General features: G+C 43.8%; 1 protein-coding gene across 1 annotated transcript in view; it reads right to left on the reverse strand.

Moving 5' to 3' along the window:
• Positions 1 to 1,430: 1,430 nt before the first annotated feature.
• Positions 1,431 to 19,723, reverse strand: part of NUP210 (nucleoporin 210) — a 49,465-nt gene continuing 31,172 nt past the window's right edge. The window contains exons 21-40 of the mRNA XM_064432156.1: positions 19,332 to 19,460; positions 18,541 to 18,668; positions 17,845 to 17,980; positions 17,486 to 17,548; positions 16,378 to 16,557; positions 14,944 to 15,024; positions 14,586 to 14,717; positions 14,242 to 14,400; positions 13,655 to 13,746; positions 12,841 to 13,015; positions 9,860 to 10,035; positions 8,678 to 8,895; positions 8,074 to 8,210; positions 7,239 to 7,362; positions 6,199 to 6,345; positions 4,584 to 4,834; positions 3,689 to 3,908; positions 3,458 to 3,553; positions 3,250 to 3,333; positions 1,431 to 2,799 (exon numbers count right to left, since the gene is read on the reverse strand). Coding sequence (XP_064288226.1) covers positions 2,699 to 2,799; positions 3,250 to 3,333; positions 3,458 to 3,553; positions 3,689 to 3,908; positions 4,584 to 4,834; positions 6,199 to 6,345; positions 7,239 to 7,362; positions 8,074 to 8,210; positions 8,678 to 8,895; positions 9,860 to 10,035; positions 12,841 to 13,015; positions 13,655 to 13,746; positions 14,242 to 14,400; positions 14,586 to 14,717; positions 14,944 to 15,024; positions 16,378 to 16,557; positions 17,486 to 17,548; positions 17,845 to 17,980; positions 18,541 to 18,668; positions 19,332 to 19,460 — 2,829 coding nt within the window. The 3' untranslated portion in view covers positions 1,431 to 2,698. The remainder of the gene's footprint in view (positions 2,800 to 3,249; positions 3,334 to 3,457; positions 3,554 to 3,688; positions 3,909 to 4,583; positions 4,835 to 6,198; positions 6,346 to 7,238; positions 7,363 to 8,073; positions 8,211 to 8,677; positions 8,896 to 9,859; positions 10,036 to 12,840; positions 13,016 to 13,654; positions 13,747 to 14,241; positions 14,401 to 14,585; positions 14,718 to 14,943; positions 15,025 to 16,377; positions 16,558 to 17,485; positions 17,549 to 17,844; positions 17,981 to 18,540; positions 18,669 to 19,331; positions 19,461 to 19,723) is intronic.

Consider the following 19,723-nt stretch of genomic DNA (forward strand, 5'->3'; position numbering starts at 1 on the left):
CAGGGGAACCTGGGATGGAGAAGCTCCCCAAGCTTCCTGGGGAGCCCTGTACTAAAAAAATGGTCAGAGGATGTTCATGAATGACTGACATGTGCTCATAAATGCCCAAATCAACAACCAAATACAGAAGGTAAGAATGCCTTTATCTGCAGGGGTTAGCCAAGAGTGGACTGACACCTGGAGAACTTTAATCCTTCATAGAAACTGCAACAGGCAGCTAACATGCTGCCAGGAAAACCTTCCCCTGAAGCAGCAAACCATAACCCTGGCTGCCCACCAGAAAGAGCTCTTTGCTGAAAAGGTGTGTGCAATGTTTCATTCATCATCTGCCTTGCTCCTTGAAGGGGCAGATGGAGAAATAAAGATTAGGCTGTGTTTGGGATGTTGTGTTAGGCAGCAGATTGGCTTGGAGAGCAATACTAACCTAGCCTTGCTAATCTAATTGAGTAATTCCTTGGGACACACCTGTTGATCAGCTGTTGGCAGGCAGGGATTTTCTGGATGCAGAAGTCAGCCTGGCACAGCTCAGACATTTCAACTCACGTAAGGCCTGGACCTTGGAACAGACACATTCCCAGCAGCCCCTCTCCCTCTCAGGGGTGAAAACAGTCAGGAACAAGCACTAAGTGAACAGGAGGGAAAGCCAGCATTAAATGCAAGCCCCCAGATCTCACTTTATTAAATTAAAAAATAAAAAATCTTTTCATTGGCAGCAACCTGCTCAGAAAAATTTATATTCCCAAATGCCCCCGGCCCCAGGAATGGCCCCACAAGTCAGGTGAGCTCCTTGAGGCAAAAGCCTGGTTGTTGCTTGCAGGAGGTTTGCTCCTGAGTCATACCAGCTCCCTACTTCATACTTCTTCTTTTTCTTGCCAGGAGACTGCAACTACTTGCCTAAAGAAATGAAATAAACAGCGAGCATTTGCTGAAGTACTCCCACCACTTGGAGCAGTTCGTTTTTCAGAACATTCAGTGCCAGACTGCTGAATGGGAAAGAGAAACAACAGGAGAGCAAAATCTCTCCTTTAATCATTTCTGAAGAGCTTATCACAGTAGCACTGACACATTCACAGCCTGTTGGTTTCTTGCTGAATGCAAGTGGAAAAGAGATCACATTTTCCTTTAAAACCCAAATGAGCAAAATGGGAAGTTTCAACAAACCTAGAAAATTAAGAGCTGCTTCTACAGTCATCACTGATTTCAGCAGAAATTGAAGATGCTTACTGAACCCTGGGAGAAATCCCTGACAACAAATACTAGTTGAAAAACTGTCAAATATTAAAAAACATTATGTTGTCAACAGAAGAGAAAATTAAGATTGAAAAATCATGATTACAAACACTGAGGGGCTGTAGGAAGGACAGTTCAAACAACAGCCCAGTGCTAAATTCTGAACAGCTGAACCACAGAAAATTCCATCAACAGCAAAATAAAGGAATCTTTAAAAACTTTATTAAATAATACAGATTTAAATAATATAGTCCAGTGCTAGACTCTGAACAGCCATACCACAAGAAAACTCAAAACAAAGGAGTCTTAAAAGTCTTTAATACAGATTCAAATTATTATCTACATCCAAACTGACCTTTGTAAGTAGTACTAGCACTTAAGGCACAATTTCTCCAAACTAGCCAGTAAGTTAAACAAGACTCAGTACAATTACATGTAACAATCCTTTTGTTTTTAACACTGTGAAAAACCAAAACTCTCTGCCATGCACTGGGTTTGCATTCCATTCATCCATTTGCCTGCATAGTTCTGCACACAAAAGTATTTTGCATGAAGTATTTTGTTATTTCACTTTCCTTATGGTCCTTAGGAAAGTTCAGACAGCCAGAATAGTATTCACAGTTAAAACTGGGATGTTTATTATATGTAAACAAACCCCTTATCTGATAGCTGCAAAACCCTGCTTACAAATACAAGTGACTGGGATGTGATTATATCCTCAAAATAAAGGATTCCTACCAGAAGAAAGGTGCACTTAAAAGGCACATGCTTTCACACTCCCAGTTCAGAAAAGTGCTTACAGTACCAAGGAATACTGCAGTTGTACCCAAAGGAACTCACACTAAGTTCTGGATTTATTTTTTTTCCTTTTCTAATTGTTGTTGTAAAAAAAACTTCTAAATTATTCACAGTTGTTCCAGCATTCCTCATGCTAAACCAGCATACTGTGCTGGTGAATCCCAGTGTAAGGCTAAATATAAGAACACTTATCAGTGCAATACATTCCTGAGTTTTTGGAACGCAAAATAAAAACCAGTTCTTCGAAATATACAATCCTTCAAATTTTTGGCTCATATTTCACTTGTTTTTCTCATTTCCCTTTTCTTAAAAAAGTTCATTAGAAAGAAATCTAATTTTTATAAAAAGTAAATAAAAAATTGTTATCACTCTAACTTAGATATAACTTCTAGTTGCTTGAAGAGTGCAAGAAAGCCAGACTAGCATAAACTCTGCTTTTTGTGCAGGCAGTAAAAGACAACAGATAAAACAAGCTTTTGAGAACTGAAGCACTGGCCTAAAAAAATAAACTCAAAGAGCCCTAAATAGTAAAAAAATTAAATAAATTAAGGACCTAGTTGTATTCCAGAGCAAACCTGAATTACAATCCGACTGCTGAAGCTGCTGAGCTTGCTAAGGCACTGAGTTGTACATTTGTTTTTCTCTGCCATGAGGAGGAGCTGTGCTGCCTCTAGCGAGAAGCGTAGCCCGTGCTCCACAGCGGGGACGAGGGGCTGCTCTGCCTGCTGGAGGCCTGGGAGCTGAAGGAATGTGCAGGTGACATGATGGAGCCTGAAACATGGGAAGGAGAAGACAACAATCAGGCTTGGGAATGGTGGGAGACGGAACAAACAACTGCTCTTGATCATCTGCTGAACACCGGCAATGAACCTGATGATCCATCCCAAGTGAAATCATCCCTGTAGCTCAGTGCCTCTTCAAAAGGTATCCTGCAAGTATCAAAAGTTTGTGGGTTTTCCTGCTCGGGACTTAAGTCTCAGGGGGGCACAATACATTTCCCCTCAGCAAGTGATGTTCACTTGAATTTGCCTTATTTTATCTGAAGCATCAGGCACTTGTGTTTACACCCAGGCCTGCAGCTCACTGTAACTTGGACACATCTGTAAGAATGTGAATGATTTTTCATTACCACTCTTGATTACAGACCTTCCTACATTCAATTCCAGTGCAATGGCCAGACTAATCAATTAATTCATTTCCAACTGGGTGACAGCTGCTTACTGTTAGGGGTGTGCTGAAGACTTGTCTTTGGGTGGAACACTGGCTGATTGTGCTGCTCATTCGGCGAGAAAAATGCATGGTAGGCTGCAAGACAGTTGCAAAACAAAACAAAATAATTTCACTTGGCAATCATTCCTTTTTATCTTACAGCTAACACACTGTAAGAAGCTATGGAAAAAAATTATTGTGCAATCTTTCCTTCTCTTACCTATGATCATAACAGCTGTCCCTGCTAAGAGTGCAAAGAGTGTGAAGATCATCACCTGGTAAGATTCAACAAACTGCTGGAAGAGAGTGGCTTCATCTGCAGAATTGATTAAGAGGAGGCAATATTGAATTAAAAGGAGCATCTTCTCCAATGTGCTTTAAGAGTTAACCTCATAAACATCAGAAAAGCTAAAGGTTCCTGCTGGCATATGGAATGCAGAGCTAAACTTACATCTCATGGGTGCAGTGGTTCTGTCAGTCAGGTAGATCACTGTCACTGGGATGGTGATGGACTGGTCTGTCAGGGGACTGGAGACAGTGAGAGTGGTGGACAGGGAGCCCTGGCTGGGAACTCTGGGATCAGCCAGGCTCACAGTGTACACCACGTAACTGGGCAGCCCATAGGACTTCTCCTTCTCCAGCACCTTCACTGCTGGGGACTCGCATTTCACCTGCACAGGGAACATCCAACCTGGAACAGACTGCTGGGACAGCACAGCACAGCTCCTCTTCCAGGCCAGCTGCCAGCAGTGGGGGATTCCACAGAAACACTGAGCAATTCCCCCCTCCAGAGGAGTCAGGTGTACCCTTACAGTGACACTGGCAGCATTTCCCCCGGCCTACTGCCAAGGGTGCCCCCTCTCACCTGCCTCCTCCACAGGTTTGGGCTAACCCCAAACAAAACCCACAGACCCTCAATGGGCTGTGTGTGCTATGGGCAGTCAGCCACACAAATACTTGGGCAAGACTCCCCCACCACAGGGTTCAAGCAGGTTTTTGCTTCCTGACCCATGGTTCTCACGTGCCAGGCTGTATGCCCAGGTGAGCCTGACACACCTGTACTGCCCCAAGCCCAGGACCAGGCTGGATGGGTTGAGGGGCATCCCACGGCAATGCATTGGAACAGAATGAGCTTTAGGGTCCCTGCCAACCCAAACCACTCTGGGATCCCGTGAGAAGTGAAAACTGAGGAAGAATCATCATTCCAAGATGAGCATTTCCAAATAATCTCAGGAACAAATCTTGACACGGTAAAGATGGCAGGGAGCGCCTTGCACTAGGAAGCTGCATGTGACAGCTCAGAATGCTTTCAGCTGTGCTGAGACGCTCCCTGGGAACACACTCACCTCCAGGCTATCCAGGATGTCGCTGGCACCGAAGATTTTCAGCACGGAGCTCACGTCCTGGTTGCTGAGCAGCATCTCGGCCTGGTCGGCGTAGAACCAGCGGTTGAAGGGCACCTCAGTGCCCAGCTGCTGCCCGGGCCCCGCGCCGCCCCGCAGCGCCGCCGTCACCCGCAGCGCGGCCTGGCTCCTGCTCAGGTGCTTCAGCTGCTTGTCGGTCAGGCTGTGCATCCTGATGGAGCACGTGTAGTGGCCTGCAGGAACAAGACAGCTTGGGTTGTGTGCTGCTCACCTTTGAGGTTTTTCTCCATGCACGGCGAGATTGCTGGGGTGTCATCAGAGAAAAGCTAGAAAAGGTGGTACAGCTCAGCCAGCAGTGATGAGGGTGCACAGATGGACTGGGACAGTGTGTCTGTGGAGTCAAACATCACAATCCCAGCACTACAGCTACAGAATTATTCCTTGTCCCAAACTGAACGTCATGAAAAAAACATTATGCTGGTAACTTCCAGTCATATTTTATTCTAATATGCTATTGAGACTCAGTTCCATTTTGAACATAACACTTACACTAGCACTGAAAAGCTTTACTGAAAACAAGATTGAAAATCCTATTTCATATTCTTTTCAACTGGTGTTAAAATTTTAGCCACCTACCATCACCATTATCAAGTCCGTGAAGATGTAGTTTATTTATAAAAGATCCTTTCAAAGTTATATATTCACCATGTTTCTAGTGTCACATAGGACCAATTAATCTGTAATTAGCAGTAAAGGTAGTAAAAACTTCCCAGAGAATAGAAGATAAAAAGGATCAGTAAGAAGGAGAACTTGCCAGGTGCATGTTTTGCCCTTATTTTCTTCCCCTAGCTAAGTAAAACAGGCATTTGCAGGGCAGAATAGGGGTTTACACAATGGGTTCAGGGATGAATCTAAAAGATAAATAATGTTCTTTAAGTCCATTGCAGTTTGGTGCTGCTTTAAATCACGTTACACTTTCAAAACTTTTTACACTTTGTAGACTTGACAAATTTATTTCCACCTCCACAGTGTCTGGCAATTTCCCCCCATTTTAAGACCCAGTTCATGACGTTTTGGCAGGGGTACATTCCACTTTTGGAATACTTGTCACCTGAGTGCTCTTTTGCTTCTTTCACTTGCTACAAAACATGTTGGTTTTCAGAGAAGGCCACCACTGACTTCTGGCCTTCTCTGAAAACCAACACAGGATTTTGTCACAGGCAGAAAAACCACTGAAACAAGAAGTGTCCATGTGAGCAACTCACTGAGGCCTGAGCTCCTACACAGCAAAGCCCAGAGGCTTCAGAAGGAAAGACAGGAGGTTTATATTGGATGTTAAGAAGAAATCCTTCATGTGAGGGTGGGGAGGCCCTGGCACAGGGTGCCCAGAGCAGCTGTGGATCCCTGGAAGTGTCCCAGGCCCGGGTGGGAGCTTGGAGCAACCTGGGACAGTGGAAAGTGTCCCTGCAATGACAGGGGTGGCACTGGATGGGCTTTAAGATCCCTCCAACCCAACCCATGATGCTGGGATTCTGTGGAATCTGCTGGACCAAAGGGCTTGTGTTTGTCTGCAGTGTGGCATCTTGTCACACCTTACCTGAAACTGCATCAAATCCAGGTTCTGCCACAAAAATATCCTGTGCTGGGAAGTCAAAGGCATCACTGTTGAAATCAAGATGGCAACTGATAATGGACTGGGGTTGTAACTCAGCAATGGCTTCAGTCTGAGCAGGTGAGCACTCCCCTAGGAGGAAGGAAACAATTCATCTATAATTCATTACAAAATAAAATTGTAACTAATTAAGTTGAATTAATTAAAAGCAAAATCATTATTTGAAATATTGGGTTATTCTACCACCTTCTGAAATAGTTTCACAAGGTTATGAGGATATTAAAATCATTGGAAATCACTGACAGCTGTCCTTGCTCAGGGTCTAATCCCAAAGAGACAGCAATGAAAATTTTATATGTTATGGGGTTTTCTTTACAGGAATAATTTATTTACAGGAAAGAATAAGCTGCAGAGAATTTTCTGCTCAGATGTCTCTTGAATAACTTACACGATCCTGGGAGCCTCAAGTTAGATTTTAGTATCTGGTGAGACGGTATTTTGGTAGGCTAATAATTTAGATAAGGCAAAATAAAAAACTATTGGTAGAAGTGCTAATTGTTAAGCTAGAAGCTAAAAGTATCTATCATCACACAAAATACAGCACATTGAATACAGGACACAATGTGATGGTTAATCTTTGTACTGATTCTGACTGGTGACAAGTTCTGTAAAGATTTAAGGATGGTAACTAAGTAAGAAAATGTAACAACTCCAAGAAGGCAACTGCAATTAAACATACAAGCAATTAGCTGTTTGCCCATTAACTGTTGTTTATATGATCAAAAATGGTACCTCCATTGAAATCTACTGATTTTGTTTAGTTGTGAAATTTACTAGTGCTCCAGAACACCTTCCAAATTCCATCCCATGGCTCCTAGAGCTCCTGGGACTCTAGAAAGGCATTTGAGGTTCCCGGGGATCCTGTTACCCTTAAACAACAAACAAAAACCCCATAACACAAACAAAAGCATCATTAATCCATAAACACACAATAAACCATCAGCATGAATAGTTTTTAATCATACCTTTCAAATTTTTGTTTGTTTCCCCAATTGAAACTATTACTTTTGAGGCTGCCACTCCCTGCAAGCTTGCCTGCATGCCACTGACATGCATTGCTGTGGTCCTCTGAGGTGCATTAATCATGATCTGAAAAAAGGATGAAGCACATTGTTACCAAAAAGTGCTTCAACAAATAAAAATTAAGGCAAAACCAGACTGGATTGGTTGTGAAAGACTCCAAGAGGTGAGATGATGTTTTTCTTTGAAATCCCACATTTCTCTAATATTAGAAACTGCCTTTCCAAGCAATTTAAGCGAGCAAAAACATTTTAACTTCTAGGGGTTGGGTAGGAAGACAATATGCATAAAGCTCTATGTCTAAATTTAATTTTAAAAGAATGTCTAGTGCTTGTGCTGTTGATGCAGTGAATTGTGTCAACAGTACGATTGCATAGCAGATAAACAAAATAATTTAATGGAGTACTTCTGATCAGTGATGCATGGCACAACACCTGAGCAAGTTCTTGCTGGCACTGAAGTTTCATTCATAACAGCAGCCATACTCAAAAATCGGTTAGCATCTGGAAACAACTCAGCCAACAAAGGAATCAAAATGTTCAATATAAGAACAGTAGAGGTGAAAAATCAAAATTGATATGCTACATTTACCTCTTTAGCACAGATGCTTTAAAAAAACATTATGTTTTTGGTCACGTACCAAATACTTCCCAACCATCTGCATTTTTAAAAGAACATTTCTAAGTATTTCTAGCACAAAAAAAAAAAATCCTCAGAATGCTGTTTGGTGAGGTCCACCCCAAACAAACCAATCTCAGCAGGACCAGAACAGTGCCTCACCTCTCTGTAGGTTTTCAGTAACCCAGGGATCTCATAGTAAACAGTGACCATCCCAGAGTCCCTTGCCAGGGCCACGCCAGTCTTGGAGTCCATGAGAAGAAGAGCACTTGAGGAGGAGCTCCACACACCTGGCAGGCCTGGAAAACACCACGGGGGCACTGCTCACACCCTGCTGCCAGCTGCAGCATTTCCTGGGCACTGGTGTCTGAGAGTGTCACTGCCAGGCAGGGCACACCCCTCCCGTGCCCAGGAACCACTGTGGTGTCTGAGAGTGCCACTGCCCAGCAGCTACTCTGGCACAAGCCCAGCAATACCAACAGTCAAACACAGTGAGTGAAGGCAGGCCTGATTCTGCTGGAGTCCCACAGAACCAAGCCTTCCCAGCTAATGGAATAGAAATGTCTGAAGCGTGATGCTCAGGAGTTCAAAACAAGAGACTTATTGCATGGTGCAATTAAAATTAGAGTTGATCAAACCTATTTTTATAATGAAGAAGAACAGTGGCATTTGATTCTGAACAAACACGGTAAATTATGCATTTGGTTTTCCTGAGACTGGTGTCCCATGGAACAGCTGCTAACCCACACAGCTGGAGGCCACTCACCTTCCTGGGCCGCCAGCAAGGTCCTCAGGCACAGGACATCCCCCACCACCACGTCTGGGAGCTCTGGGAAGATGGCAGGCTGCACAGGCAGTGGGATGTAGTCTGAAGTGCCACTGTGCTCCGCATCCCACACCCTGAGCAGGGTCAGCCCCACGTTCACAGTCCTGACCACAAAGGTGTTGTTGGTGGCTCCCCTGGCGATCTGCACAAAGTCGTCTCTGCACACAAACACAAGTGCTGCTGCATGAGGGAAGGCTTGGGAATGGCACTGTCTGTCTAGCTAGAGAGGTATCAAACCCTTCAGCTGGCTGACTGCTTGTTTTCAGGAGCAGTCATCTGATGAAGTCCAGCAAAGTACGGAAATTATAAAAATTATTTAGGTGCTACTGAGACAAATTACAGCTCTCAGTTCACCACTATGCTGAGGGAATATTGAGACTGTAATTATGCATGAAAACTACTTCTTAATTGTATTCACAACAATTGAGAATTGTAGAGCTTTAGAATGACATAATCTGTCTCTTTTCCCTTTTCTCAAGGGAGTTAGGAAGCCAAGAAATTTGAACACCAATATGCAACTTCCCAGACACAATGCCATTGGATTGCCAGTTCTGGTATTCACCAAACTCAGCAAGGTGCTCTGCAGAAAACAAACCGTGTTTCAGTAACAGCATTAGTGGTATTTTACTGACGAGCACAGGAGGCTGCTTCACAACATTTATTCTGGGAGGCAGAGACCAAAGGCTTGTCCCTGCTGTGGGAAGGTTGCACAAGCCTATCTGAGGAGACAGCCCCTGATCCAGAACATTCCCCACCTTACATAAGCCCTCAGTGAGTCAGTGGAACACAGCACTGGGAGAGGCAGATGCTGATGGATCAGTTGTTTCTCTGGGCCACTGCTGCATGCAGGGGGATGATTCAGAGTCACTCAGAGCACAGCACAGCTCCTGCAGGCCCTGCTGGGACCATGCTTATCTGGGCAGCTTTCCATGGCTAGGGAATATCGATTGCTAAATGCAACTCTCCTTCCTGCCACTGCCTCTGAAGGCCACAGAGACAAACCCTTGCTTTGCTAATCCCAGCCCAAGCTGCATGTTCACTTGGTATCTCTGGAACAATCTTTGTTCTGAGTGTCTGGCCTATTTTTGCTCTCTGTAATTATCACCCGTGACAGACACCTACCTGTTGGTGGCAAAGTTGAGCACAGCATTGTGTGAATGGAAAGTATCTCCAGAGTTATCGTGGAAATGGACTGTAAATGTCAGTGTCACACCCAGGGGCAGGGCTTGCAGTGCCTCCTTGTTCTGGGTCAGCAGAACAGGCTTCATGGAGATCCTGAGGTAGGAGATGGGGCAGACCTGGAAAAACATCAGCAGTGAGAAGGGAAGTTAAATTGCTTTTTATGATGCCCCTATAAAAATAATCTGAAAGAGTTCTTTTTATGTAAATATCCAGAGCTGCCTCTATAAGTCATTTGCATTTAGCCATATGCCAGGACTAACACATGAAGCTGTTGTTATCAGTATCTCCACTTCACAGGCTGAAAGGAGCCTCTGACACTGTCCAGTCCAGTCCCCCTCTCAAGCTGGGTTACCAAGGGCCAGCTGGTCAGGACCACGTGCAGGCAGCCCCTGGGCATCTCCTCGGATGGAGACTCCACAGCCTCCTGCACTCTGTGCTCAACAGCCACCCCAGTACAAAGTGCTGTCCCATGTTCACACTATGGTTCCTGTGTGCTCCCCTTGTCCTGCTGTCCCATGTTCACACTGTGGTTCCTGTGTGCTCCCCTTGTCCTGCTGTCCCATGTTCACACTGTGGTTCCTGTGTGCTCCCCTTGTCCTGCCATGGCTGAGAAAAGCCTGGCTCTGTCTGCTTTGTACCCTCACAGCTGATATTTCTTAGTCCTTTTTTTCTAGTATCACTGTGAACTGAAACAAGCAATAACCATGCAGAAACATACATCACATGAGACTTCAGAGAACACATTACTATCCTCTCAACTCAAACTGTTAGGACTCCCTGGATATGCAAGAGAAGAAGCAGCCCCATGACCTGTCTCCTAGTAATTCCTGAAATAAAAGGTGCAATTCATTGCCCGGGTATAAGAAGGGTAACTCACAGTGTAAGGGGAATAGTCACTCTTGCCCAGCTACCCTGCAGCAGGTGAAAGCCAAGCTGTTCCAGGCAGAGCTGGCAGCTGACAAACCCTGGGGCTCAGCTCAGTTCCCTCAGTGCCTCCCCTCAGCCAAGACAGAAGGTGGAACTGCTCTGAACTCCTCAGGAGAGTCTGCTCCATTAACCATATGTGCACACCCCCACATTTCTGCAGTAACACTTCAGTCAAGGAAGGTTTTCTGAAGACAAAGACTTGACAACCTAATATTTTGGCTTTTAAATAGCATATTACTATTTTTGATTAACTTACCTAAGTTAACGAGCAAAATTACCCAACAAAAGTAACTATAGCTGCTCTTTTTGTTAAAGCTGTTGGAAAATAAACAATAGATGGACAGAGGAAGCAAAACCCCTCAAATATATTGAGAAAACTATTTTAAAAGAAGGCCTCAAGCTTATCTTGTAGAAAAATCCCTTTATTTTCCTGACCTAAGAGGCTCAGCTAAAACGTAAAACTCTGCCATCTGAAAATGTACATGTCAGAACTTAAAAAGGAAAGGACAAATTTGGCCTCAAGCAAAATACATCTTTGGTGAATCCTTAAAAAAAAAAAAAAAATAAATAAGTGGCTATAACATTAGTATATCCCACTGTCTGCTCCACAGGCTGGTTTCATCAGTTAAAATCTTTGTGCATAGAGATAGCTGCCCAACAAGCTGTGGTTATAAGCCAACAAAAACTCCATTTCCCTGACAGATTATCAAGCTTGCTTTACTTTAAAATCTCAGCAACTGTCCCACAAGGGACAACTGCTAAATTTAATATTGATGAAAACAGCCTTTTACTGTTAAAGCATCTCAGGTTTTGATGTATTTTTTTTTTAATTCAAGAAAAAATAAAATAAAATACTGAGTGCAGCAGGTCCAGGCAAGTGCTGAGCTTGGCCCCATGCTAAGCTCACTATCACTCCTCCTTCCCCCACCCTCCCGGGCTTATGTAAGAGCCCTTCTTTGAGCCAAGTTCAAGGTCTAAGTGTCAAGTGATGCTGGTGCAGCAGTTTGGTTCTTAATTGTGTACACTTGTAAACAGACAACATCAGACCTTATGACAGAAGGACAAAGTGAAGGAGAGAGCTTTGCCTTAGAATGACACAATAGATTCAAGCTCATCTCCAGCTCTGTCACAAGTTTTCTGACATGACCTTCGGCAAATTCTCTCAAGCTCTCTCAGCTCTTCAGCCATAAAATGAACTATGTTACCTCACGAGGTTAAAAATATAATTTCCATCAAGGCACTACAGTTGTAGTGAGTACAGGAAAACAAATGAGCTGCACAAGGTGCTGAACTGAGATGGGTTCTACTACAGAGAGCTTTGTATCACCACCCTGTGTACAGGACAAACTCACACAGGGGGATCTGACTTCAGTCCCACTGCGTGCTGACTAAATGGCATCTGAGCCACCCCAAACTCATCAGACATCTTTCACTTGCTAAAGGGAAGAAACAAGGTCATCAGCAACAGAGCTGGAGAATTCACTGCCACCACCTCACAGAAGAGGTGGCTTTAGTGACACTGGGCCCCCATTTGCTATTTCATTCCCCACCCCAGAGGATAGATCCACACCATGTCCTACAGGCAAAACTGAACATCATGGTAAATACCAAAATTCAAATTTAAAAATCCACCAATCCCCTTCACAGTGATTACAGGAGTTAAACTTAGAAATAACTTAAAACACTCAATTGTACATTTTTCTCCTTTAGCTGGGACAGAGGGAAGATGCTGACAGTAAAGAGATAGGAGGAAGAGGAGCAGTGGGTATCTCAAGGCTCATGCTGCCAGATGCAGAAAGTTCTTGGCTCAAGGATTTTTTGAACAGAAATGATGGGCTTACATTCCCTGGTGTCCCACAGTTCAAAGCTCAGAACTTTTAACTCCTACACTGCTCATTTTTCAGAACTGAAATTCAAGAAGTGCAGCAAACAAACCCTGTTGCAGCAGTGAAGATGTACTTGAGGAAACTGCAAAGGAAGGGAGCTGAAAGTACCTTAACAGCAGCTATGATAGTCTGGTTGATGCCAAACAGCTCTTGTGAAGTCACTTCAATGGTTGAGGATCCGATGACAGACCCAGAGACAAGGAATCCTCTCTCATCGATTTTCACTACAGGGACTTTGTCTGGCCCATCCAGGACACGGTAACTTAGGGAGGCCACTCGGTCCCTGAAGCAAAACAGAAAGTAAGGAACCCCTTAAATGTGTAAAAACTTATTCAGGGTCTCTTCCAATACAAACCATCCTGTATTCCATGAAACTAAGGGTTCTCTCCCCCTTAAATGTAAATGCCTCTAAAGCTTTGCCCTCAGTGTGCATCCTACTGTCTCTATCTGACCACTATTATGCTGGGAAAACTACATTTCAAGCCTGGTATGAGTCTAAAATGTCAGTCTTTGAAAACAGATTATGTAAAAAGAATTTCTCATTTGGAAATGACATTTTAATCTGAAAATCCAGCCATAACCTCTGTGTGCGAAATACACAGAATTATATTCCACAAAGCCTCAATCACCCATCAAAACCTCTACAGGAAGCAGGCAGCAGGATACTGCTTTAACTGGCTCAGCTGCTTTTAAAAAAAGGATCTGAAAGTTCCCAATATTGAATGAATTTTCCAGCTACAATCTAATACAAGATTTGACAAAACCCAAGAGAACAGTAAGATACCATGAACCAGCAGGTAAGTTGTGTATTAAATGGATGAACACTGCTACTGAGAGACCAAAACAGCTCCCTTAAACACAACTGCCCTATGGTTGGGATAAACAGGTGACACAAGACACAGTATGGAAACTGAGCACTGACCTGTTGGTCAGAAGTTTAATAAAGGAATTTGGCGACATGAGGATCTGCTCTGCTTCTGCCTCTGGAGTGACTAGATGAAGTTTTTCAAACACCTGGAAAATAAGAGGCATTTTGGCCCACTGTTGTGTGCAGACAGTAATTTATTTATTTCATCTTCAAAACAAACAAACAAACACAAACAGAGCTGTAACTCTTTCTTATCTCGTGTAATACATATAGCAAAATAAGACAACTGAACATGAATATTTGAGAATAGGAGAGCCAGTATCTTCTACAAGTTATTCTGAGAGTATTTATTTCCAGGGTCACGGCTAAACTGGCTTGTAGTAAGTTCAGGAATTTTCTTCAGCATGAAAACATAAGATTTCTCAAGGGAAAAAGTGCTGGGAACCCCATATTCACCTGAGTTACGTTAGACTCCCCCTGCCCCCATGAACTGAAGGAGCCCCAATGAGGAACATTATACAATAAAGAGTAAAGGCTCAAAGATAAACCAAAGCTGGAGCTACTCCTGCATTTCAAATACAGACTTCAGTCCAATTCTGAGGGAGATACTTCAACGTGAACTGTGTAGAAAATCATCCTACCTGAATCTGGATTTCATCGGACAGTTCTCTTGCCATGTTGTGGAACTGGTTGGCTGCAGCATCAAGGACCTTCACTACAACTTTCAGGCCTGTTCTTCCCTTTACTCTGCCATAAACATCCACTGCAAAGTTGTAGTTTGCAGGAAGCTGAAAAGCAGCCTTGGACAGGAGAAAGGGATTAAAGTTTGACTCATGGAAAACCCAGACATTGGCACCCAGGTGCTGACAACTGATCCTGCATTTTGAGGCAGTGGAGGCAGCAATATTCCCTGCATTGCCCTGATGTGGCCATTTCCTTTTCCCAAGCTGCACACACATGCACTACACACACACACACACTTTACCTCACTGTGCCTTGTCCTGACATCCAGAGTGTCCCTCTTGGTGACAGACCAGTGGAACGTTAACCCTGGCACAGCATTGCCAAAGGAGAAAGGAGTCTGAGTGCTGGTGATGCCCATGACATAAACTGGCATCTGGAAAGAGAGAAACCAGCCTGCTTAGGTATTGCCAGCATGCAAACCAAACAACTGCCCACAGCAAAAGGAATTAAAATTCACTGAGCAAGAGATCAGGGCCTCTTAGGAAGAAAATGGTTCCTCCCAGAGCAGCGGTGCTGTCACCAGACGATGTGACTGCAATGAGCACAAGCTGCAGTTCCAACATGTAAAGGTGACAAAGACCAATCCCAAACAAGCTCACCTGAGTACCAGCTTTCATTCGTGTGATGGGTGCCCGAATTCTCACAGCTGTCAGCTGTACCACCTCAACTTCCACCTTGTCCTGGGAAGGAGGAAGGGAAGACACTGTAAGCACTTGTCAAACAGAAACCAGATTTCACTTTCAGGCTCTATAGACACTATTTTGCCATTATCTAATCACTGTTGCTGTGTGATTAGCATGACTTGTCAGAGGAAACACAGATGGAGAAATTCAGTAGGACTGTAAAAAACTAAAAACTATTAAATTTTGATTGATAAGCATTTAAAAATGCCCCCTAAATTGAAAAAAAATCTGCTCAAAATTACTGATGACATGAATGATGGAGCTGAGAGACAGCAGCAGACAAGATCACAGGGGACCCCAGCAGAAGAGGGATGAAGAAATCCAGGGGTCAAGGAAGACATGATGCAGAGTTAGAATGAAATGAGGATTGTAGAGCACTTAATGGGACAACTGAGAATAAAAGGATAATGTTTGACTCTGATATCTCCTCTTAATATATCCAGGCACTCCTGATAGATTTTATTCCTGCTATATACTGGGTTAGGAAAGGTCAGACCTGGGCCTCACAGAGCAGCAGATTTGACCTTTCAAGTTTACTTTGCCTCCTGTCACACCATTAGGGCAGACTGCTGCCCATACATTAAAAAGCACAGATTTCTTGATATTTTATTTTTTTAAAAAAACTCACTTTGTGTCTTTCTGGACTGTGCTGACACCTTTCAAGCAGCAGAGCTTTGTGGTTCACAGCAGCTGTGCTGCCCTGAGCACAAAGGAAGAAGTCATAAGATCTGGCCCAAGTTCTGTTGCTCTGAGTCTCATGCAAGTCCCAGGGACCTGTGCTCCCTTGCAGGCCTGCCCACCTCCCTCACACTCAGCTGCAGGAAAATCTAAGGACACAGACTCAGAGGGAATATCAGGGATTCACTGCTTGCACCTCAGAGATGGGTTAAGACCACAACAAGGGGTGAGTGTTCTATACAGGCTGCTGCAGCTTAGGAGACAATGTGTGGTTTTTTTCAGCAACAGCTGCCCTCTGGATCCTCCTGACCTAAGAGGGAATGCAGACAAGGACAACCTTCTGCTCTGCTGGAAAGGCTTCTTTAGGTGGGCTTTTCTAGATGTACTAACCAATCCTGAAGATATCAGACTGGTCTAAAAGCCTCCCTGGTTATCTGTGAGCCTCTGGTTTAAGGCACAGCAAGATTTACCCACCTGTTCAAAGTACTACCTGTGCCAACACCTGTGTAAGTTCACAGGCCAGGGAGAAAGAACTCTTGAGTTTTCCTCTTCAGGAAACCAGAGAAGTGCATGAGGTAACACTGCTCAGGCATAAAGACTGTGCCCCCTTTCAGAGCCAAAGCCATGAGTCAGAAAGCCCCTTTCAGCCCCCAACAGCACAACAAACATTACCTGGGATACAGCCACAAGCTTCTCTGTCTCTGCATCAACAGCCTGCAGCACTCCTGTCACCACCCCACTGCCAATGGCCACTCCTCTGACCAGCCCAGAGCTGTTCACTGCTGCAATGTGCTCGTTGTCAATGGAGAAAATGATGTTGGAGAGAGGCTGAGGGCCTCCCTCAGCAGTGATCTGTCAAACAGCACACAGAACAGCACATGAACCCTTCAGTTAGTTCTTCCAGTCACCACTACAGGGCACACCCTCCCTGCTCAGCACCACAGTGACTTCAGTGCTGCCTGCACCTTCCCAGGACAACTCCAGGACTATTCCCCCTGGTCCTAGCAGGATGTCAGCCTGGGAAATGTGTGAGCTGAGCACACAATGAACCCTGTGCCCCACAGAGTGTCACAGGCTGATGCCACCTCCACTCCAGAAAGTTTCAGTAAACTTTACCTCCCCTTCTCCTCAGCACCCTGGTGCAGAGCTCTGCTCTCTGTTTCAGTGTGTACAACAAACCCACTATGCTTAACTTCATGGAGCTGGCAGATTTATTCATGCTGTGCTGGTATTTTAACACCAGAAAAGCTGACACTCAACTGACAAAAGCAAATACAAATCCTTTGATCCAGCAATAGAGCAAAACAGAAGCTGGCTCAAGAATGAGATCCTGTTCTTGTTCATGGGAGCATTCATCACAGAAACACAATGGGTTGGGTCGGGATGGACCTCAAAACTCATCTTGTTCCACGGGCAGGGACACCCTCCGCTATCCCAGGCTGCTCCAAGCCCTGTCCAGCCTGGCCTTGGACACTTGCAGGGATCCAGACCAGCCACAACTTCTCTGGGCACCCTGTGCCAGGACCTCCCCACCCTCACAGGCATCAATTGCTTCCCAAAATCCTATGTGACCCTGCCCTTCGTCAGGGCTGAAGCCACTCCCTGTGCCCTGTCACTCCAGGCCCTTGCCCAAAGTCCCTCTCCACCAATCCTGTCAGTCCATTCAGTGTGAATGCAGACAAATGTCAAGTTGAGTATGTACTGCTGAAAATACAGTTATGAAGATTCATTTTACAACAGAAATTACCAAGTAAAGAAAATATATAAGAAGATGCCTCACCTGAATCATGGCCCCAATAATTAGGGTCACTTTCCTTGGCAGCAGTCTAAATGGGGGAAAGACCTAAAAACAGATATATGAATACCTGTGTTTGGGCTCCTTCAGATAAATTATGCCACAAAACAGTACAAGTATAAAACTGAGTCTTTAGTTGCTTAATCACAGTAAATTGAGCATGAAGAAATTTAACTCATTATATGCAGTTAAACAACACTGAAATCTGGCATTAGGTCAGCTTCCAGACAGAATGAATTTTATGGCAAATTGATTACCATACTGTAACCATAATTTATGTATTCCTGTTCCATTGTAGCACAGACTTTATTTATGCATGATGTATCTTATCTGAAATTATTTACTTCAATCTGCTGTGGAGCAGAGTTGATTCTCTGTCCTCTTCTGTCAGCCACAGTTGCCATCAGGCTCGTCTGCCCGATGGTCACCCCACGCACCAGGAAAGCAGCAGTGTGGTCATCCAGAGCCTCCCTCAGGGGGCTGCAAAGAAATCCATTCAAGAGATAATAAATTACTGAGTAAATTACAAATAGCAAAACAAAGGACTCATTTAGTGCCCAGCAGTTTTACCACAAGGCTAAGTGACTCTGTCTGATGCAAAGTTAAGGAAATTATCACATTTTCGCACATGATGGCTCTTTGCAACCTATGCTTTACTGTAACATTAAATACCTGAAATGAAAATGAAACAAGTAGCAGACACAATGAGTTTGATAACCTCAGATGTGCCTTCACACAGCACTCTTCACCTGACATTACTTGCCACGTCACTTCTTCCAAGATGCACAAAGCTTCCTCATCATCACTGAAAGAATGCAGTCTCATTCATCAGCCAGTAACATTCAGGCTATTTCAGGTTAGTTCAGGCAATTTCCCTCAAAAATTACAATCTTTAACCTTTTACCAGGTAATTAAGACTCACAAAAATAAAATAAATAGAATCTCAGCCATTGTGTATTATCGTGCCTTTAACCTAATACCTTTATTAATTTATTGCCAATTCTTATTCACAGATTAATTTTAAAAATCCATTAACTTACACAAGTGAGACAAGCTGAGATGCTGCTCTGAGACTGAGATCCATGACAGAGAAGTATTTTGCTGGAAAAGGTTTCTTTGAATCATCCAGAACTCTGACATAAGCCTTAACTGTTTTTCCAATCTCCACCTGAAACAGACACATCCAGTCATTCTGCATTCAAATCACGCTTATTTATTAGCATAAATATTTTCACTTTATTTTGTATTACACTTGTAGTAGGGTAGTGGAGATAGAGCTCCAAGGTTAGTCTAGCACTGATTTTAAAGACTAATCCCTGCCAGCCAGAGTTAGTGTCAGATGAAATGAATGAACTCAGGTCCTTCAGCTGGCAAGGGCATAATTAAAACATCCAGAAATATCAACACTTCTTTTGTTTAAGGCGCACCCAAGCTGGCAAGAGCAATGAACTGGACTTTTTTCTGTTCAGTTTTAAAACTTGACATATGGAAAATGACCTTGGGGCAAAACCTACTCCTAAAAGAATTGTTCACATGCACTTTAAACAGGAGGAAATGTAAATGACCATGTCCATATAAATTATGGAATAATACTGCTGTGTAAATGTAAAAGTTGAGATTGCTGCCACACAGAACGTGAACAGATACCTGATACTCTGAGACACTTATAACCTAAAGGGATAAATTTGGGAGAGAGAAACAGAGACACAGGGCGGTTGTAGTTGTTTCTCTGTTGTAGCACCTTGTCCACATCAGATCTCTGTGTTCAGGACCAGCACAGGGAGTCAGGGCAGGCTGGATCAGCTCCTAATGCTGCTTCCAAGGCACTGACCTTGTCAACAACTCGCACGTACAATTCCTGGATATCAGATACATGAATTTCAGCTTCAGCTGGGGCAGGGAAAGCCAGACACAGGTCATGAATCATTACAGTCACTGATCCTGGGAGCAGAGGCTGCACCTGCAATGTCAAAAGAAAACTGCATTATAGCACTTCTTTTCTTTATTGTTCACAGGATAAATTTGTATCACTTTCAAGGCAGAAGCAGTTGGATGCAGAAATCTCCAAGCTCAGACACAGAGAATTCTTCCACCAAAATAAAAATCAAGCTCCAAAATGTATGTAAAAAGTATCACGCTACTGAGCTAGTGCAAAGCTAATTCACTTGCTAGCCCCCAGGCACCAAGTGAATTAACAGCTCTTCATCAGGAACAGTCTGGCAT

Source organism: Passer domesticus, chromosome 9 (genome assembly GCF_036417665.1).
Source record: "Passer domesticus isolate bPasDom1 chromosome 9, bPasDom1.hap1, whole genome shotgun sequence".
In the NCBI taxonomy this organism is placed as follows: domain Eukaryota; kingdom Metazoa; phylum Chordata; class Aves; order Passeriformes; family Passeridae; genus Passer; species Passer domesticus.